A 20,448-nucleotide genomic window follows, 5' to 3' on the forward strand; every position below is an offset into this window, starting at 1 on the left:
TGAAATCAATTTTGCGTTTGATTAGTAATTGTCTGAAAAAGGTCTTAGATGTACAGTATCATGTTGAAAAACCTGCAGAAACCCTGTTATAGATGCAGCATATCGGCTCATCTTTCCTGTAAGGAGCTAGTTTGACCTCATTCAGCTAAGCAGGTGCTATTGTCCACTGCCCTGTAACCGCATACTTAATCTGCCCTTACTCCTAGAGTTCCCTTTGTTACTTAGAGGACTCAGTCACTGAGTCTCAGTGTAATTTTTACTTAGAGGACCGTATTCTAATGTGTAATTTTTACTTAGAGGACCGTATTCTATGTGTGATTTTTACTTAGAGGATCGTATTCTAATGTGTAATTTTTACTTAGAGGATCGTATTCTATTGTGTAATTTTTACTTAGAGGGTCGTATTCTGATATTTCTGACTGACTTTGGCCACAGTCAAAGCAAATTCGAGTAGTGATCAGTCTGATGCCAGCAGGTTACTGGTACACTGATCATTGAACTTAGACATCAGATTACATGTGACACATCATCACCCAACAGGTTCCAAAGTGCCTCCCACACTGTGTGCTCTGGACCGTAGAGCTTTGAACGGGGATGTCGGATGTCTGGCATCTACGCATTATCACCTGCGTGACCCCTCAGGTGAGTTTTGGCACGGGTGTGGACGTACCTGGGGACGCAGTGACACATGGTTGTTCCTCCTCCACCCTGGAGTGGAATGTCCTCCCAACTCCAACCAAAAGGGCTGGGCCTCCCTTTAGATGTGTGTGTTGAAGTGAAAGCATGGGGTGGAGATTGAACTTAGATTTCTGTGATGTCTGGGATGGGATTGCTCAGTCAGTCTGAAGAGAGCAGAAGCAGGAGAGAGGAATAAGTTAAGAACGCAGACTGGAAGATTTATCATTAATCAGATCGGGCAAGATCACGGACAACTACAACAGGAGCCTGAGGAGAGCAGAGACCTTTTCAACAGGCACAAGTAAGAGCAGGAGAATGAATGGATCTGCAAAAAATTTGTTTTGTTCTAGTGAATGTGTGAATATTAAGGTTTAATTAAATGTAGTCAAATGGCCAACTTTTGGAAAGAGTGGTTTTACTGGATTTATTTAGGAGTCCAGTAAAACCACTCTTCGCTTCTTCAGTGGACATTTGCTTGTTATGAGCTATGAGACGTTAGCCTAGAAATCTAGACGCGCCCCTAGCGGCAGCAAATGTGGGTCTGGCTCGCCAGGCTAATGAGACGTCATATTAAGTATAATTGTTACTTGAGAGATGAGATGACAAGTTGTGACACGCTCAATAGGCTAAAGATTGTTAGTTGCAGTAGTTGGTGTTACTGCGGACAGGTTGTTCAGTCAAACTTGTGCTGGTCATTTTCCCTTCGTCTCTGCTTCCTGCAGGAAGCAGAAATGTTATAAAAATATTTGTATCTTTCATTTTTGCTCAGAGATAGTAATAATAATATTTACAATATTAATATTTTGTACATGTTACTCTCTACACATAATGGTATCATAAATCCCCTAATTACGATACATCTTTCTGACAGCTTGAGAGTTCAGATGAGTGCAGATTTCTCTCTATTTTTAATTATTGTTAGTGCTTCCTCAAAGGTGTACACACACACACACACACACACATAGGCTACACTGCATGAGTGTAGGCCTATGTGTAATCAGTCCGACAGCAGAATGCTGCTAAACCAGATAAGCAAGGTTGTTAAATAATAAGTGTGTGAATGCAAGGTGGAGAGACAGACTAGTTGAAACACGCATATTGAAAGCTCTCACCCTGACAACCACTAATAAACACAAATGGGGAATACTCATGTCAAGAAACTCGACAAATAATTTCATTGTGTTGGTACAATGAGCACCTTGTCCCCTTATCACATTTTTGATTACTGAGGAATGAAGACAATCCATGTGAATTGCCATTTTTTATACTGTTGTTTTAAGTTTCTATGGGTGTCAGTGAGCTCTTGGCAGTTGTCATGGTCACTTTGAGTGGCACATACTGTATTGTTTTTCCTTTAAACACAGCTTTCCTTTACACACAGCTTATTTTATTCACTCAACAGTGGTACCATCATCAACAGCCCATTGTCCATATACTAATACTTCCAACTCTTGTAGAGACTATAAAGATAACTGTAACTATAACAATTTGAGCGTCCTGTGTTGATGAATGTGATGTTGAACTCATGTTCATGATGGCGATGTCTAACATTTGATGCATTCCGATTGGCAATCAGCTTTTTGTCATTCTCAAAATCGCTCTGAAAATCATCCCCGACAATATTGTTCTTTATGTCGTTATTGTTATAGTTTATGTGTGGATGTTTTCATTCATATTAGCTAGAGCAATACTTTTTTTCCTGATATTGTTATTCTTCTTGGTGTGAACGGCCCCTAATGGCTGTTGTTTTACCATCGACTCCTAATGCTCTGATTGCATATTGTGCATCAGAAGGAAAATTCAATCTGCCCATCCACATCTCCCTCCCTCTCTGATCTCTGTTCTCTGTGGTCCCCCAGTAGATATGAGTGCGGAGTGGGATAGAGCTCACCCAGGCTCGGTGGAGCTCCGACTGGTCCTGGTGGGCACCTTCGACTGCGGCAAGACCCTGACTGCAGACACCCTGCTGGGCCAGAAGAGCTCCGAGGGTCAAGACTCTCCCCGCTCCTGCGTCCTCCGCCGAGGTCTCTCCCACGCCCGCCGGCTCGCGCTGGTGGAGGCCCCGCGCTGGTACTGGTCAGGGGGTCGCCTGGAGTCCAGCGTCAAGGAGGAGACGAGAAACGCGCTGTCGCTGGCCGCCCCGGGACCTCACGCCTTCCTCCTGCTGATCCCCGTGAGCCAGTTCACGGACATGGAGCGACGCGCTCCTCAGGAGCTCCAGGAGGTGTTCGGGCGAGAGGTGCTGCAGCACACGCTGGTGGTGCTCACCTGCGGGGACTACCTGGTGGGCCGCACGGCCGAGGAGTACCTGGCCAAAGAGGACCAGGGCCTCAGGGAGGTCATCGCACTCTGTGAGGGCCGCTACCACGTCATGAACAACCGGCAGCCCGGGGACAGAGAGCAGGTTAAGCAGCTGCTGGAGAAGGTGAGCACAGAGCAAGACTGTCAGACTGTCATGTTTAAATGTCATGTGGATGTCATGTGAATGTCATGCCTAGCCTAGCTCATCTGTTTGGATTTACTCCTCTTCAGGACAGGACTGAACATCTTAATGGACTGTTTCTTAAAAGCTGCTATAAAGCTCATAGCCACGAAAGAATTGGGGAGTACCCTAGCCTAGAAATCTAGACGCACCCTAGCGGGCTAGTCTAGCAACTCTCCATTGACTTGCGAGCTGGAAAAATTAAACTTCGATAGGGCCAATCACATCGTGTATAGTCGTTAGGCGGGCTTAACATAATGATTGATGGCAGAGTTGAAACGGTTCAGTGTGAATTCCCTGCTACTTGAAAACAAAGAAGATGGATGTTGCTGTTGGCGAACAGCGTGACACGAGTAATGCTTTTTTTAAGCTGGCAAAAGTTTGAACTAGCCAACTAGCTCCGCTGGAAGGAAAACGCATGGTACTCATGAGTTGTAGCACTATCCTATTGAGTGCAGAGGGAATTTGAAAGACAACCGATTATCCCGCCCCTCGGACTGAGCACTGCGAACAGTGAGTCCCCAGACCCTACATTTTAATGTGGGTCTGGCTCGTCAGGCTAGGAGTACCCTGCATCTCTAGGCTGACCCAAGAGCTTTAATCCCTGAACGTGATGACACTCCTGTTGTGCTAACATAGGCTAGTTGTTTCCATGATGCTACAAATGTCCTTTTCCCTTCTCAACAGGTGGAGTGCATGGTTGCGCAGAAGGGAGGCTGCTACGTCCAGGGCGTCCCCCTGCCCGAGGTGGTGACCCCCGGGCTGACCGAGGAGGTGGTGATGGAGACGCAGCGCGGCGTGAACGCGGAGCGGCCAGGGAGCGCAGGAGGAGCGGGCGCTGACCACACAGACTCAGCGCAGGCGGCCAAGATAGACGGAGCAGAGGCGCTGAGGAGAGAGAACGAGAGAGGAGAGAGAGAACGACTGGAGAAAGAGAGAGAGGTGAAAGAGAGAGAGGAGAGAGAGAGATGTGAGACGGAGAGAGAGAAACTGAATGAGAAACTGGAAGAATGGAAAAGAGGAAAACTGGAGAAGGAGAAGGAGGGAAACGTAAAGAGGATGATCGAGGAGAAGGAGCTAGTAAAGAGAAGGAACGAGGGAGGAATGGGAAGCATCAAAGAAAGAGAGGAGAGGGAGAAGGAGAGAGAAGAGGAGAGGGAGAAGAAGAGACTAGCAGACAGGGAGAGAAAAGAGAGGGAGAGAACCGAGAGAGAGCAACGTGAGAAAGCAGAGATGGAGAGAATAGAGAAAGAGAGAGCGGAGAGAGAGAGAATCATCAAAGAAAGAGAGGAGAGGAGAATTAAAGAGAGAGAAAAACTAGAGAAGGAGAGAGAAGAGGAAAGGTTAAAGAGGCAAGCGGAAATAGAGAAAAGAGACAGCGAGAGAATGGAGAGAGAGGAACATGAGAAAGCAGAGATGGACAGAATACAGAAAGAGAGAGTAGAGAGAGAGAGAATCATCAAAGAAAGAGAGGAGAGGGAAAGAGCAGAGAGAGAAAGACTGGAGAAGGAAAGAGAAGAAGAAAGATTAAAGAGGAGGGAGAGCAGGAAAAAGGAGAGAATAGAGAGAGAACAACGTGAGAAAGCAGAGATGGAGAGAATAGAGAAAGAGAGAGCGGAAAGAGAGAGAATCGTCAAGGAGAGGGAAGAGAGGAGAATTAAAGAGAGAGAAAGACTTGAGAAGGAGAGAGAAGAGGAAAGGTTAAAGAGGCAAGCGGAAATGGAGAAAAGAGACAGCGAGAGAACAGAGAGAGAGCCACATGAGAAGGCTGAGATGGAGAGAATAGAGAAAGAGAGAGTAGAGAGAGAGAGAATCACCAAGGAGAGGGAGGAGAGGGAAGGGACAGAGCAGGAGAGCTCGGAGACAGAGGGGAGGGAGAGTGTCCAGAGAAATGTAAAGAGAAGAGAAACGATAGAAGAGAGAAGAGGAAGACTACAACGAGCGAGAGCTGAGAGAGAAAAACTGGAACAAGAAATAGCAGAGAGGGAGAGAACAGAGGCACTGAAGAGAGAGAACGAGAGCGCAGAGAGAGAAGGAATGGAGCGAGAGAAGATGGAGAAAGAGGAGAAAGAAAAAGAAAGAATTGAACAAGAGAGAGAAAGATTTGAGCAGGAGAGACTGAAGAGAGAGAAAGAGAAAGAGAGAATAGAGAAAGAAAGACTTGAAAGAGAACAGGCTGAGAAAATGAGAGCAGAAAAAGAGAGAAGGGTGAGAGAGAGGATAGAGAGAGAGAAGATAGAGAGAGAAATAGCAGATAAGGAGAGAACAGAGGCACTGAGGAGAAAGAATGAGAGCGCAGAGAGAGAAGGAATGGAGCGAGAGAAGATGGAGAAAGAGAGGAAAGAAAAAGAAAGAATTGAACAAGAGAGAGAAAGATTTGAGCAGGAGAGACTGAAGAGAGAAAAAGAGAAAGAAAGACTTGAAAGAGAAAAGGCCGAGAGAATGAGAGCAGAAAAAGAAAGGATGGAGAGAGAGAAGATAGAGAGAGAAAAACCACAGAAGGAAGAAAGGGCCACTTCAACGCACCGGGCCAATGGCCTCCACTCCCAGATGTCGCCCCAGAAACAGCAACTCCTTGAGCAGCAGCGCACTTATGAAGACAAACAGCAGAAGACCAAAGGCAGCTCCTTGCCAACTGCAGGTAGAGAATGAAATGTCCCAGAACATTCTCCATGTGAAGAGGAAAGAGCAGCGCATTTCAATTCCAGTGTGCTACAATGTCTTTCCCACCCATGGGACACTTACACTTAGAGATAAAGTTATCATTTTATAAAACAAAATAACAAGTAGAAAAAGGTAAAGAACGCAACATGATTGTCACAGGAACTGTTCTGCTCATGCTAATGTTCGCTGACTGGTGAACGTTTAAGCAGAAACATTCCTGAGATTCATGGGAAGATTTGGGTGTGTCTTTATTTCACAGAAATCACTGCGATAGAGACGGATATTCAGCTCTGGTCTTTGTGCTTTAATGTGCCTCACATGACATGATGCTTTGTCTCAATCTGACTCAACTTTTAAACTGGTTTAGAGATTCAGTTCCAGATAGCCTCTGATGAACTTCTCTAGATCTTAGATATTTTGCAGATAAAATATGTATATGTATATATGTATATATATATATATGTATATAACAAGAACCGATCACACAAAAAAAAATCACAGATATAAAAAACAGGATTCAGACATAGAAGTACTGACATGGAAGATTTATGTACTATTGTTCATGTCATGTCAACAGGAACTTCAGTCAGAACTCTGTGGAAGTGATGATATCACTTCAAAGAGCTGTAGATGTGGGAACTAGTGTGAACTCACTGTACGCAGCTCATTTCATGGTCACACTGAAACGACATTCTCCTTCTTTTCCTCTAGAGGGAGCCATTCTCAGCCAGTACTCAAAGACAAGCGATAAGAAAACCCTCAAAAGCAGTAAGTCGCACCAGCGTAACCAAACAGCCCAGTAATCTATGACTCCTCCCATTTAATGATATGGAATGATTCCAGCTGGATTCTAACGTATGATGTCATCGATCTCTCAGACTACCATCGGATCACGACTGGAGAAGATCTCTCTCCTGCGGCCCCGGAGCTAAGGCTGGTTCTGCTGGGCGGTTCCGGGTCGGGGAAGAGCGCTGCGGGGAACGCCATCCTGGGCCGAAAGGAGTTTGAGTCGCGGGCGGACACAGGGGTCACCCAGACGTGTGAGAAGGGCCGGGTCATCCTGGGCAAAAAGCGGGTGAGTAGCCAAGCCAACCTTGCTGATCACAAGCCTGAAAACATCTCCCATCATCTCTACCAGAGCTGCTGCAAATGTAGATGTTTGTAGAGGTTTTGTTCAGACGGATTCTTTCTTAATTTCTGTCTGAAGTAACTTAGAGCGCTTTGTGTTATTTTCTCCTTTCCACTTCCTCTCACTCCTACATTCATCTTTTTCTTCCTCTTCCTTTTCTTCCCTGCCCCCCCCCTCTCTCTCTCTCCCTCTTTCTTTCTCTCTCTCTTCCTCTCTTTCCCTCCCTCTCCCTCCCTCCCTCTCTCTCTCCCTCTCTTTCCCTCGCTCTCTCCCTCCCTCTCTCTCTCCCTCTCTTTCCTTCTCTCTCTCCCTCTCTCTCTCTCTCTCTATCTCTCTCTCTCTCTCTCCCTTTCCTCACCTCCATTTCCTGTATTCTTTATACCCTTCTTCCTCCTCACTATCTCTCTCTCCCTCTCACACACCCTCTCAATTCACCTCACTTATCTCCTCTCCTTCCTTCCTTCTCCTCCTGTTCCTCTGTTTCTCTCTCCTCACCTCCTCTCTCTCTCTCTCTCTCTCTCTCTTTCTTCCCCTCCCCCAGGTGGCGGTGGTGGACACCCCTGACTGGTTCCGCTCCGAGCGCACCCCGGACGAAGTCCGCTCCCAGCTCTCGTCCTGCGTGGCCCTGTCCACCCCGGGGCCCCACTCCTTCCTCTTCTGCGTTCCGCTGCACCGGCCCTCGGACGCCGGCCGGCTGCAGGCCCTGGGAGCCCTGGAGGGCGTGTTCGGCGCCGGGGCCATCCGGGGCCACACGCTGGTCCTCTTCACCCACGCCGACCGCCTGAAGGAGTGGTCAGGCGGGGTGGCCGGGGTGGAGGAGTACATCGCCTCCAAGCGACCGGACCTCCTGAAGCTGGTGGAAAAGTGCGGTGACCGCTACCACATCCTGGAGAGGCCAGGGAGTGAGGGTGGAGGAGGAGGAGGAGGAGAGGAGGTGGAGAGGAGGAGTGTGGAGGAGCTGCTGGAGAAGGTGGAGCAGACGGTAAGGGAGAGCGGAGGAGGTCACTACAGCTGCCCGCTCTACCAGGAGGCGGACAGCCGGGTCCGGGACCGCCAGGCGGAACTCCTGCAGGCCAGGAGGGAGAGGAGCAGGGAGCACCTGGTCACCCTGCAGGAGGACGAGGAGGACAAGGCTGCGGAGGTGGAGAGAACCAGGGACGAGGCGGAGAAGAGCATCCAGCTGGACTCGGTCCCCGCGCTCTCCCTCCCGCCTGCCCAGTTCAGCTTGTTCCTGCGCTCCGTCGGGGAGAAGGTGGCGGCCGGCGCGAGGAAGGTGCCGAAGGTGCTGGCCGGCGGGGCTTTGCTGGGGGGGGGGCTGGGGGTCTTCCTCGGGGGGCTCATCGGAGGGGCGGTGGGGGTCACGGGAGGGGTCGCGCTCGCCGAGGTAGCCAGACGGAAGCTCAGCAGCAAACAGACAGAGAGTGACGGACAGAAAGTCGATGAGAAGAAAGAGTCGTGAGCGCTTTTGAGGCTCATGTGGATTGACCAATGACTGTATGTATGTGTATATATATATACATATAGTCATTGGGATTGACTGACTGTATTGTTCCTTTGCAAACTGTCATTTCCACTCTATCTAAAAGATTTTAGGTTGATTTAAAAGTGTATATGCATAGATATACTATACATTCTCTTAGAAGCACCTTACAGTTTATATAGGAAGGTACCTGATAATTCTCTCACAACTTCAAGTAAAAGTGAAAAGAACATTTGCTTTAATATCAGAACAACTAGGTGTTGAAGAGTCAGTCACGTCTGTGTTGTATTATCAGTAACTCTGGTTACAGAATATAAAAAAAAAACTTGTATTATGGTTCTTCCTTGAAAACCATGTGAAATTTCATTGAAAACCATGTGACAATGTTGAACAAGTTGATGGTTGTTTCTGAAATGCTATCCTGCTAAAGAGATTAAATCTAAAACATTGCTGTCTTTGCCACAAGGTGGCATTCAAGTTCATTAAGAGGTATTGCCACACTTGCGAGACATGTAGTGTAATCAGCAACACAATCATGGGTCATTAAGCTTATCAACTGTGAAATGCCTCATCACACCTGATGTGAGCAGGCTTAGTAAGACCGTTTCTCTGTGTATGTATGTATCTATATGTGTGTATGTATGTTATTTTGTCTGTGCATGTATGTGCATATCTATCTACATTCTTTGCTGTGTGACCGTCTGGAAGAGTGCATACATGTTATGGGTATTCGGGAGAAGAGTGTGTTTTGTCTTTTGTCCTTTTGTTTTGTGTTTGTTTAACTTTAAGAGTGAGTGAGTGACCCAGGGTCAGTGACACAGCCCGCCGCCGCAACATGTGACCCTCCTCAGAGGAAGTGCTCTGTGTCGACACCGATGGCGTAACCCTGTGCAGGGGGGTGGGGCGGGTTGGGATGGGGGGGGGGGGCTGTGTGTGTAAGGGGGTTGGGGGCACTTGGGTAGAGGGGAGGGGGGCGAGTACCGTGTGACGACACTAGCAGGTGGCCAGCAGTGGTGCCAGCCAGCCTGGGTGTGGTGCCAACTCACCCGTCTGCAGGGCCCCAGGGGCACGAGGGCAGGAGGAGAGGGGGGGGGGGGTCGAGGGGAGATGTGCCAACTGGCATTATCTCTGACTCACACGCCACCCTCCCAACCCCCTGGGCCTCCTCTATCACACAGAGAAAAAAGAAAAACAGCGTGAGTGTTTTGTAGGGTTAGATCCTGTGGCCCTAGGCCTAGTTCTACTGTACACATGACCGGTGGGGAACAGAGCTGTTTTTAGTGACCACATAAAATGGCTGTGCACAGACACTTTCAGAAAGCACCTGCAGAAGGGGCATGCAAATGCATGTCCAAAATGCATCACACTATTTTTTTTTTGCATTAAGGCTGTTACAGTAACCACCTAAATGAGATAAAGTGATTTGTCTGTAGCGCTGCTTTTACACATATCTAAAGGATCGACTAACGTATGATGTATCATTTTGTTGAAGTGATCTGAGTGATCTGCAGTGTTCCACTGACATCATGCACACCCATGTGGAGCGTGAGTGAACAAATCAAGGCCCTGGTGCCCACAGAGCAGTGAGTGGTAGCGCCAGGCCCAGTTATGCAAGCCTCTCTTCCTGTTGTGTTCCAAGCACAGGGTTTCTGGGGGTGGACGGGCTTAAGCAAGCAGCCAGTGTGTATGTGTGTGTGTGTGTGTGTGGTGGGGGCCTGAAAGAACCTTAACCCCAACCTACACACACACACACACACACAAACACCCACATCCCTGCTTTGGCTTCACCACTTTGCTGTTTTCACAACTTTCTCTCGCCTTTTTTTCCCCATTTCAGTCGTTTCTTTCCTCCCCCTTTTCACGCGGCGGTTACCACCACAGATTCCCCTCAGGAAGCTCATTGGCCGCCGATGAGACAGCACTAACTGTAGCCATTTCCTGACCACCTGATACAGTGCAGCGGGACAGCCAAGCAAACCCACTGATGGCCCGTTTGCTCTTCCCACACCGCAACAACACCCCCCCACCCCACACACGCACACCCAGCAACACCACCCTCTGTTACCCCCAACCACCTCCACCCGACCCCCAACAGCAACCACCCAACTGCCCCCCCCCCCCCATCTCCTCTTCCCAGCCTCGCCCTAACCTCACTCCCCAGATGCCCGACCTTCCACTTGACCCCCGGGCACTTTGCGTACACACAGCTGCACAGGGTGCAAAGGGGAAAAGCGTTCTCCTCTTTCTCCCAAATAGCCATGAAAGTGGTGCGGCAGTCATTTTTTTTTCTGTTTTCCACCCGCACCGGTTCTCATGCCGCTGTCATGGATCAACAATGTCCGGCCCTACACAGGACGCTAATTTTTCACAGCAACAATGTTCTTGTTTTTCTTTGAAATTCTTCTCCATTTTCCAACTGTTGGCCACCGCCGTGGAGACCTTGGCTTGGGAGTTTATATGTTTAACTAACGCCACCGAAGCGCCTTTGGTCCTTTGTGTGCGTCTCGCTTTACAAGTCACCGGGCAGACTGCATCTGAGAGGCGCTCGACGTGACGGGGGAATTCCCCGAGTAAAGTTAGACGTAAAACAATGCACACGAGGAAATGAGGGTGATGGCGCATTCACGCAATCTGTGGTACGGTGTCGTGTCATGCTGTGGGTGTGGTCACCCTGTCCAGTGCTGGACATCCCCCTTGGGCTCTCAGCTGCCCTGAACCATCAGCCTGAATTGAATAATGGCCCCAACAAAGGAGCCCTGCCCAGAGCTGCAGAGAAGGCCTGAAATAAAACAACCAAAAATAGCAGGCCCCTTTTGGCTATAGGTTATCAACACACAACTCATAGACCGAGCTCTAAAAGGGACATGATGCTAACTTTAGACAACCTTCACTTAATAACCACTTGGTTTCAGTTGGAATAAGAATCTTTTTGATTTCATGGAATATTAAGACGTTTCTTGAATGTATATACTGTATATAGAGTGCAGAAATATTACACGTTTACCGAGTACTTTGGCAGCGAAGTATCACATTGGAATTGAGTTACTGGCCCTTGTGTTGGGGTTCACGTCAGCCATACATACTGTAAGGCAGAATCTATTACTACATACCGCTATTAAAAGGATAGATTACACATGCCAATCAGCTTGAGAAGGGCAAAACACCACTGGGTTTGTCGTGACATCAAGGACATCAAAATGGGGAACAGTGTTGCTCAGTGATAATTTATTTCCACAATTTCTACAATGCTGAATGTCACAACATCCTCCCTATGTGGAGATGTTACTTTTTCCCCAATTGCTTGCATGAAAAGTACAAATTAGAGAACCTCAAACATGACAGTACGTGTCTGAATGATGACTCACACATTAACATGCTCTTGTTTTTCTTCCCTTTTACCAGTCACAGCTCAAGTCAATATATGTGATGAAATTGATCTTTTGCAATTGTAAGCTTAGACAGAGAAATGCTACCTTGCCCCTTGACTACCTTATGAGAAATGTCCCTTTCGTCAAGTAAAAGCTGCTTGGTCAACATGACAGAGATATGGGCTATGGGCCAACATGCGCTTCGACTCAGAGGCCACACAATGCTATTCATTTCTATTCCAGAGCTTATAGAGTTAACTGACCAATTGAAATATGTACAAACCTGCACTGGAACAGTGTATTATGACAGCTTTTGTTTTTGAATGCTTCCGTTGCTTTGGAACAATGATATACCTTTGAGGTCATAACTAGAAAACATTCCTGTGCGTTCAATGTATCTTGGTGTCTCTGAATCTTCTGCGTCTGTGTGTATATGTAAAAAAGACCTCTCACAAAGAATTAAGATCCACAGAATGCACAGAAATAAAGGGATAATTTATCTCAATGTCTCTGTACCACACTGCATCAAAATATGTGTGTTTGCCATTACACCATTACGATGGAGTCATTTATGACAGAAATATTTATACAAATACAATTTGATACAAAACGTAAAAAATAAAAGACTCACTATAAATTCACATATGTTTCATTGCTACGGAGCCCACGAAGGGACATGATTTTTACTGAGATGGTTTTTTTTTTTGAGATTCTATTCCTCGCAATGCTTCTGTGTTCCCTGCATTACGTGGGACAGAAAGAAACAAACATTATGGTCATTAAGGCTGCCATGAATCAAGAAACAAAACAACTGAGCTGCAAGACTGTAAACTGAACAACCACTACACTTACATATAAACTACGATTTCAAACGTCTCACTCTTGAGCACACACAAATATCCACAACAACAGTGACCGTGTCCATTACGCCCGCACGTGGCCACTTGTCAGTTTGCGTCCCTCCGGTCCAGTCTGTGGGTGCAGGGGGCGGCCGGCGGGGGTCACCGCTGGTGGCTGGGGATGGCCACCGTCCGGATCTGCTCCTTCACCTTCTCCATCATGCCCCCGCCCTTGAGCTCGGCGCTCCTGGGCCCCAGGCTCTCCTCGCTGTCCGTGTCGCCGTAGCAACTGGAGCCTGGTGACACGCCCAGTGACGCCATCATGGCGTCCGCGTCCCTGTCGCACAGCGCGACGGTCAGAGCGGCCCGCGCGGGGACCAGGGGGAGGGGGGCGTGCGAGGGCAGGGAGGACGAGAGCGCGGGCGCGCGGCTGTGCTTCAGTCCGCGCCGGACGCTCTTGACGTCCTCATCCTCCCCTTCCTCCTCATCGCCCTCCCCTTCAACCTCCTCCTCCTCCTCCTCTTCCTCGTCCTGCACGCCGTCGTCGTGTGGCTGGGTGGAGCGGTCAGTGGCCTGGTCGTTGAGCAGCTTGACCAGGAAGTTGATGTACTTCATGGCCAGGCGCAGGATCTCGTTCTTGCTCAGCTTCTTGTCGGGCGGGTGTGTGGGGATGAGCTTGCGCAGCTCCGAGAAGGCGCCGTTCACGTTCTGCTGCCGCCAGCGCTCACGGCTGTTGGTGAACACCCGCCGGGCCAGCTTCTGGGGAGGCCCCGCTACAGGTGCACAACACACACACACACACACACACACATGAAATATAGACACATGCAACTGCAGGAACACACTTGAGATACTGTAATCTATGTGCATATACTGTGCATACTGTATGCACACACACACACACACACACACACACACACACACACACACACACACACACACTCCTTATCATGCTCCCACTTACACAGTCTTAGACATTACATACCATCAGGGAGCTCCATTTCAAAATGGGATGATGGTCTCCTCTTGATGCGGTTATTACCAAAGATCCCAAAACCGCCAGGCGGACCCAGGAAGGAACTAAGACAAGAAGGAAGAGAGGGAGAGAGAGGGAGGGAGAGAGAGAGAGGGAGCACAAAGAACGTTGAAGTTGGTCTATATGGGGTCGGCCTATATGGCACCAGACAATTGGTCTGTTACAGCACAGCACAGCAGACAATCAACTGTGAAGAATCAAATCAACCCCCTTCCTTTCTCCCACTATAGCAGACCTGCAGAAATAGAAAGCAATACCGCTTGCACAGCGATCTGTTGTTTTGAAGACCCCTATCGGGCGGCGTAATTGCTCCCGTAACAAGGCGCAAGCGACTCAACCCGCCCGACTGATTGAGAGAAGAGGAATCCATAAAGCCCAATTATCCGGGATTTTGATGATTTCCGGAAGGCCTGATTGAGCGGGCGTGCCGCGAGGAAGCCTGCCGTCATTAGCACCCGCGGCCTGCCGCAGACCAGGCACGACCCAAATAGATCCACCCGCCAGCCACAGACCAGGAAGACAGACAGACAGACATGCAGACATGTAGACATGCAGACAGACAGACAGACATGCAGACAAACACAAGCTGCATGCCTCTCAAGGGCGGAGTAACTGTCTGTGCTAGCGAGCAGAAGTGGAGCTGGTGGTGGTGGTGGTGGGTGGGGGTGGGGGTGGGGTTAGTAGGAAGCACTCTTGTGCAATCGGTGGGGTCATGCGACGCAGTTCCCTCAAGCAGGTGGTTTCTAAGCCAGTGGTGTGGTCATTAGTGAGAGTGGGTCTGTGGTCTCTGCTCTGGTCTCTGGGCATATAGCGGTTTCAGGTCTGGGGACATGCATCAGTGAGGGCATCAGGCCCACCCCCAACAACCCCACCCCCAACAACCCCACCCCCAACAATAACAAGCACCAATATACACTTGCGTAGGTGGATTTTCACATGTTAGATGGCAAGGGTAGACATGCTCCCTTTTACGATGTACACAGTTTGGTGTCTTTAAACTCGATTGGTTAGTCGTAGAACTGTTGTATGGCACTCGTGATCGTGGCGTTGGCAGCAGATATCACCACGGCTGTGATTACCTGCGGCACTCATGCCATATTGCTTCCCAATCATCCTGCAATTTTCCTGGACAACATCTGCAACCAACGCCACTCTCACTCGTGCCACATTGCTTAAAGTATGTGAGTTTATGCTCAGTGTGTGGTGTAGTAATGCTTATAGTGTGTAGAAAGTTATCTATGTGAGTGTGCTCTGTCTAGATAGATAGATAGATAGATAGATAGATAGATAGATAGATAGATAGATAGATAGATACTTTATTGATCCCCAAGGGGAAATTCAGGAAAACCAGTCTTGCCAGATGTTCCCCTGAGGCCAGATGTTTGACGTGGTTGGAGCTGGTGCTGGTGTGGTTGTTAATTCTAGGTGCTGTGGCGGCGGCTTGGGGCCTAATGTGACTCGGCCTTCTCTTCACTTAACTAACTCACACGACAGCACAGGACAAACGTCTGTGCGTTAGACAATAGGCAGCCATCTTGCATCGTCTCATTAAATGAGATGCCTGCGTCTAGCTGTGAGGATGTGTAGCCATTTGTGTGTGTGTATTGAATTATGGCTCGACATTAGCAGCTCTACGAGAGTAATGAAGTGTACAGATGGATTTAGACAGCAGGATCCCTGGTGCACCGCCATTCATCAAGACATTACACTGAGCTGTGCACAGCTTCACTCTCACTCATCTGGGCACTTCGTTCATTTCCACACCATAAAGTACACAAATTGTGCGCCCAGACATTCTAACTCAGTGTGTATGATTAGGCCCACTTGCAGTGCTCTGTCAAGACTTTCTGAAAGAAAGCTCATTTTAGCTCATTCGTTAACTTTCTGTCTCACCAGGCACTTATATCACACACATGGAACTGGCTCTAGAATGGATGCGACCCCGACATCAACTCCTATCACAAATCCATTTCAACTATTCCAACTCTAGAGAGCCCTAGCCTGGGTGAGCCCAGATGAACCTGTTAGTGAATTTGAATTTGCTCTGCAGGTCAGTCTGGAAAAGATCCCATTGACGTTAGTTTGCGAATAACCAAAACCCCACTAAAAGGAATGTGTATTTTCTTTGAAAATTGTGTAAAGAACTGCATTTAAAACCTTTGTTTACAAGAAAGATGTCTTTGCTGCACTTCTGAAACAATTTGTCAAGAGTTGAATGCACCAATCTAATTTAATTTGGCATTACATGTCAATGGGATCCTTTCCAGACGGACCTGCAGAGCAAGTTCAAATGAGCTAACAGGTTGGTTTGGGTTCACCCAGGGGTGCGTTTTGGGAAACGCACCCCAGGCTATGAGAGCCCAGAGTGGTAAGGATGGCGGCTGACCTCTGACCTCTGTGCGGAGGTGTGTGTCTCACCTGTTGAGGAGGTGGTACCCCCCGGGCAGCATGGGTCCAGAGGGGAGCATGCCGGTGGCGGACCCGGCAGCAGCGTTGGATCCAGGCAGGGCGGTGAGCTGGGTGAGGCGAGCGTCCAGGGGCCCGTGAGGGAGGTTGGGGATGGGGTGGAGGGTGGTCAGCTGCGGGGGCGCCAGGCGGAGCGGGGGCAGCGGAGGCTTGCTGTGGCCCAGGCTGATGACCGGGATGTGGGGCGGGAGGGGGAAAGAGGCTGGTGCCAGGGATGGGGTGGACGACGAGGGTGAGGAGGAGGTGGAGGAGGTGGGGGTGTGGGTGGAGGTGGGGGTGTGGGTGGTGGTGGACGTGGGGGTCATTGTGCGACTGTGGGGGGAGGTTACAGTCACCTTCGGCTCGGCTGTGAAAGGCACAAGGCTGGGTGGGGGAGGAGGTGGAGGAAGAGGGGGAGGATGAGGAGGATGAGAAGGTGGCGTTGGCGTCGTCGGCTCCGAGGCGTCAGGCTGAGTGTCCACATCTCCCTCCTTCCTGTCCAGCTCCTCCACTACCTTCTTCTCCTCCTCCTCCTCTTTCTTCTCCCTCTCGTCCATCGCCATGGCAACGGGCTCAGGTGTGGACGACTGGGCGTCTGCGCGGCCATCTTGCGTGTCTCCCCGGCTCCCTCCGCCATTAGCCATCGGCGGACTCCCGCCGTCTCCGCCGTTGCTGCTGGGGTTGCTGGGCAGCCGCTGGACGCTGCGCGGCGCCGGAAGGGGCGAGAGGGGCGAGAGCAGCACGGAGCAGACCTGGGGGCTCGGGGAGCGGGCGCCGGACACCGCCACCGACACCGCCACCGCCACCGCCGCAACACTGGGCTCCAGCTTCTCCATCATGGTGGAACTCCTCCGGGTGGCCAGTGCCGGCCCTCTCCCGCTCCCTCTCGATGGCGGCCCACTCCTGGTCACTCACACTCGCTCAGACGCAGACACTTCGGCCTCCTGTGTGTCTGTGTGTGTGTGTGTGTGTTTGTGTTGCGACTCCTGATGGGCTGATTAGCTCCCCTGGCGAACCCAAGTCTGGGGTCAACACACACTCCTTCTGTCTGAGCGTTGGGTGTAAATTGCTCTGTCTGTTGGTGTCCGAGACGCTTTCCCTCCCAGCTGTGAGGGGGCAGGAGGGGGGGATCACATGGGCCGAGTCGCTCCGCCCGCACCGCCGGCCTCAGCCCACATGGTCACATCCAAAACGGTGGTGGAGCGTCTGAGCGCACATTAATCGGACCAATCAGGAGCAGGCGCGTGCGGTGTGCTGTGTGCTGTGCGCTGACACCTGCTCGCCCCGAGCCAAAGACCTCTGGGGAGTAGAATCACAGAGAGCAGGAGGGAGTCACTAACATGCGTGTATGTGTGTGTGTGTGTGTGTGTTGACTCCTGTGTTACCCAGTGTTGGAGCTCCCACGAGGAGCACACTGGATAAATTACCGATGGAGCGGTCAGTGAACTCTGGCTAAGGACGAGGAGTGACTTTCCCAGTTCTTTGTGTTTCGTGGGTGTGTGTTGATCACATGGATTTCAGAGGGTCAATCCACATCTGTTGTCACAAAAAAAGAGCAAATAAACCCATGTGTGAAGGGTGAGGTCCAGCCAATATTTTTTTTTTCTGCTTCTAAAATAGTTACAGTCTGAAAATGAAATGGAAAAGGCTGTGTATAACAGTCTAGAGGTATGAGATGACCTTTTGGGGAAAAAAAACAATACGCTGTTCTGAACAAATCTGAACACACATAGGGACCATTTCTTCATAAACATTCAGGTCTTAACCTGAAAACTAAAAAAAAAAAAAAAGATCCCGAAGCTACAAATCCAAAACAAAAGAAAAATGTCCACATGGAAGACTTTTCTTTGCCACCAAATAGAAATGAGGTAAGCGGCGGCACAGGAATTCACCCTCCCTGCCTGCCTGCCTGCCTGCCTGCCTGTCTGCCTGCCTCTCTGTCTGCCCGCCTGACTGCCCTGAGTGATTCATGATCGGCTTTAGCAAGCCAGCTCCTTCCCCTTTTTCTCTCTCATGAAAAAGAAGTTAAGTTCCAGCCAGTTTCCCCTTTTTGTTTGTGTTTATAAATACGGTTTTTATCGTTTGAGCTGAACAGAGGCCTGACCAGAGAGTCTGAGGTCGTAGGTATATTATTTAAGGAGCACTGGGACGCCTGGTCAGCTGGTCTGGTGCAGTTACAGCGCAAGGCCTTCTGAACAAAAGACTGCTGTGCAATTCAGTGGCTATAAATATATAGTTATAGTTTCACTACAGATCACAGTAACTGATCATTTTGTGCATTGTATGCTATTGCAAAGTGAGATAAAGAATCAGATTGTATGTATTAAAAATGTTGTGTAGTTATCTTTTAAGAAGCTCTTCAGCTCATCGCTGGTGTAATAAAGCGACTGAACGGCTGGGACACAAATGCCCACTATGTTGCTCTGATAGACATTTCATAAAACACCACCACACTTTTATATGTGTGCTGTGTCTACATGTTTCTACATGCTTTGTTTTCATCACAGCAGATAAGACCCACTCAGTAGTACTGTAACACTTCCTAAGCACTGGGGCTCTGTATAGCCAAGGGATGGCATATTAATTGCTTTAACATATTTAATCCAGATTAGAGTGATGGATTATCCCATTTGTTTAGCAGATTATCAGCAGCATGTGCTTAACAGTCACTTTGTCCTCATTAAACAGGAAAACATTTTATGACCTGATATTTAAATCATGATCAGCTCTGCACTGACAGAATAAATTGGCTCAGCCATCCAATATTATATTCAGCGCATGCAGGATGTGATGCATAGCTCTACAGTTAAGGTAATTAGATAGAACTATGACAATAACATGCCTACTCAGTTAGTCTGTTATAATATTCCATTATGTCATTGTCATGTATTTTTTGTATTATGTGTTGCACGATAAGGTAATTGTTTATTAGGAAAATCCAATTTATCCGTGAATTGTAATTTTCTTCTATCTTGAGAGGTTGTTCTTAAGTCATGTCTATTTATTAGAACTCCACACAAGTGACAATTTCCATGAAAGTACTTACAGAGTTCCGAGGGGGCAGGTCAGTCATTTGTCCCTCTGGTGTCTTCTCTTCTCTCATCTCTCTGTGTGTTTCTCTCTCCTTCTCTCTCTCCTTCTCTCTCTCTCTCCCTCTCTCCGCGTAGACTCCTGTTCTCCTCGCAATACCCCTTTCTTCTCGCCCGTGTCTCTTGTTCCTATCTAGGGTCCTGTGATTCCGTCCGGCGATAAGTCCAGTCACTGTCCTCACACTGTCCTCCCGGAAGTGCAGTCCAGTCGAGCTCAACGCAGTTACCCGGAGCGAACCTTCCTCAGGCTTCAGTCCACCAGGCGATCCAGGGACAATTCGTCACCGTAGCCACTTCTAATAGTGTTCTACTGTTGTATGGAATCACGTGAATTCCTATAAATAAAATGGTGGAGAAATACTACTGACAGTAGTATTTAGAATATTTCAGTCGCCCCGGGTTCAGTCTTACAATCCTATGTGTTCATCCACAAAATGTGGAGTCTGACGTTGTTGCGGAGACAAGGTGATGCTTACGCCTTCTCATGTCACTCTCCCTCCCTCCCTCTCTCTCTCTCTCTCTCACACACACTCTCCCTCCCTCTCTCTCTCTCTCTCTCTCTCTCACACACACTCTCTCTTTTTCTCTCTCTCTCTTTCTCCCCTCCTCCTCGGGTAGTTTCAGGACTCCAGTTGGCTGCCCGTTGGATGGGGCTGCTGCCGGTCTGTGCGCTGGAGAGAGGGAACCATGTTGCAAGGACAGTTTTCCGCTCCCTGCTGGACAAGAGGATGTACTCGCACAATATGGTGGGCGCTGATAAGGGACTCAAACGCCGCCTGTGGACCCCAGATAAGGAAACCTCACCGCCCCACCACTACCACCACCACCACCACCACCACCAACCCCCCCCCCCCCTAACACACACACACACACACACACACACACACACACACACACACAGACACACACGCTACTAGACACGCGCAGACATACATACGAGTCTCCCTCCAGTATGGTCAATCCTAGACTATAAAGGTTCTTGGATCGCTACCAGAAGTAAGCCATGCTTACATCACCACTGAATAGGTGCTCGTGCACATACACACACACACACACACACACACACACACACACACACACACACACACACACACACACACACACACACACACACACACACACACACACACACACACACACACAAAATGAACCCACACCATCAGAAGAGAGAATGTCTATACACAGGAAAAGAGTGTAGTCGGGCTCATTGTCTGCGTACCATCCAGTTTCTTGTGTCA

The 20,448-nt window shown here is 49.1% G+C and overlaps 2 protein-coding genes across 4 annotated transcripts; one reads left to right on the forward strand and one right to left on the reverse strand.

Annotated features, from left to right (window-relative positions):
* The first annotated feature begins 2,869 nt into the window (after window positions 1–2,869).
* On the forward strand, window positions 2,870–8,412 carry LOC143119461 (uncharacterized). The gene is made up of 6 exons (XM_076280993.1): window positions 2,870–3,103; window positions 3,848–4,240; window positions 5,711–5,801; window positions 6,536–6,592; window positions 6,703–6,899; window positions 7,495–8,412. Exons 1-6 carry the CDS (start codon window positions 2,870–2,872, stop codon window positions 8,410–8,412), a joined length of 1,890 nt encoding a protein of 629 aa, XP_076137108.1.
* Window positions 8,413–12,272: 3,860 nt separating this feature from the next.
* On the reverse strand, window positions 12,273–19,972 carry lyl1 (LYL1 basic helix-loop-helix family member). Of its 3 annotated transcripts, none has more exons than XM_076292037.1 (5): window positions 19,168–19,972; window positions 17,549–17,657; window positions 16,095–17,420; window positions 13,626–13,720; window positions 12,273–13,413 (listed from the first exon to the last, which is right to left on the reverse strand). In XM_076292037.1, exons 3-5 carry the CDS (start codon window positions 16,958–16,960, stop codon window positions 12,803–12,805), a joined length of 1,572 nt encoding a protein of 523 aa, XP_076148152.1. In that variant the 5' UTR covers window positions 16,961–17,420; window positions 17,549–17,657; window positions 19,168–19,972; the 3' UTR covers window positions 12,273–12,802. The 3 variants fall into 3 exon arrangements, with proteins under 3 accessions (XP_076148152.1, XP_076148158.1, XP_076148143.1); XM_076292043.1 differs by having other exon boundaries at window positions 17,507–17,657; XM_076292028.1 differs by having other exon boundaries at window positions 16,095–17,657.
* Window positions 19,973–20,448: the final 476 nt, after the last annotated feature.

The sequence above is a fragment of the Alosa pseudoharengus genome, unplaced genomic scaffold, assembly GCF_046254945.1.
Source record: "Alosa pseudoharengus isolate Yale_2024_CS ecotype anadromous, Long Island Sound unplaced genomic scaffold, YU_APseudo_1.1 YU_APseudo_1.1_scf_1, whole genome shotgun sequence".
NCBI lineage: Eukaryota > Metazoa > Chordata > Actinopteri > Clupeiformes > Clupeidae > Alosa > Alosa pseudoharengus.

Excerpts from the sequence above, each read along its gene's own strand:
- lyl1 (XM_076292037.1), bottom strand. The coding sequence starts at position 16,960 with ATGATGGAGAAGCTGGAGCCCAGTGTTGCGGCGGTGGCGGTGGCGGTG. Across the intron at positions 13,721-16,094 it reads GGGTACCACCTCCTCAACAG|TTCCTTCCTGGGTCCGCCTG; the intron begins GTGAGACACACA and ends TTCTTGTCTTAG. Across the intron at positions 13,414-13,625 it reads TGAAATGGAGCTCCCTGATG|CGGGGCCTCCCCAGAAGCTG; the intron begins GTATGTAATGTC and ends GTGCACCTGTAG.
- LOC143119461 (XM_076280993.1), top strand. The coding sequence starts at position 2,870 with ATGGAGCGACGCGCTCCTCAGGAGCTCCAGGAGGTGTTCGGGCGAGAG. Across the intron at positions 4,241-5,710 it reads TGATCGAGGAGAAGGAGCTA|ATGTCGCCCCAGAAACAGCA; the intron begins GTAAAGAGAAGG and ends CTCCACTCCCAG. Across the intron at positions 6,593-6,702 it reads TAAGAAAACCCTCAAAAGCA|ACTACCATCGGATCACGACT; the intron begins GTAAGTCGCACC and ends TCGATCTCTCAG.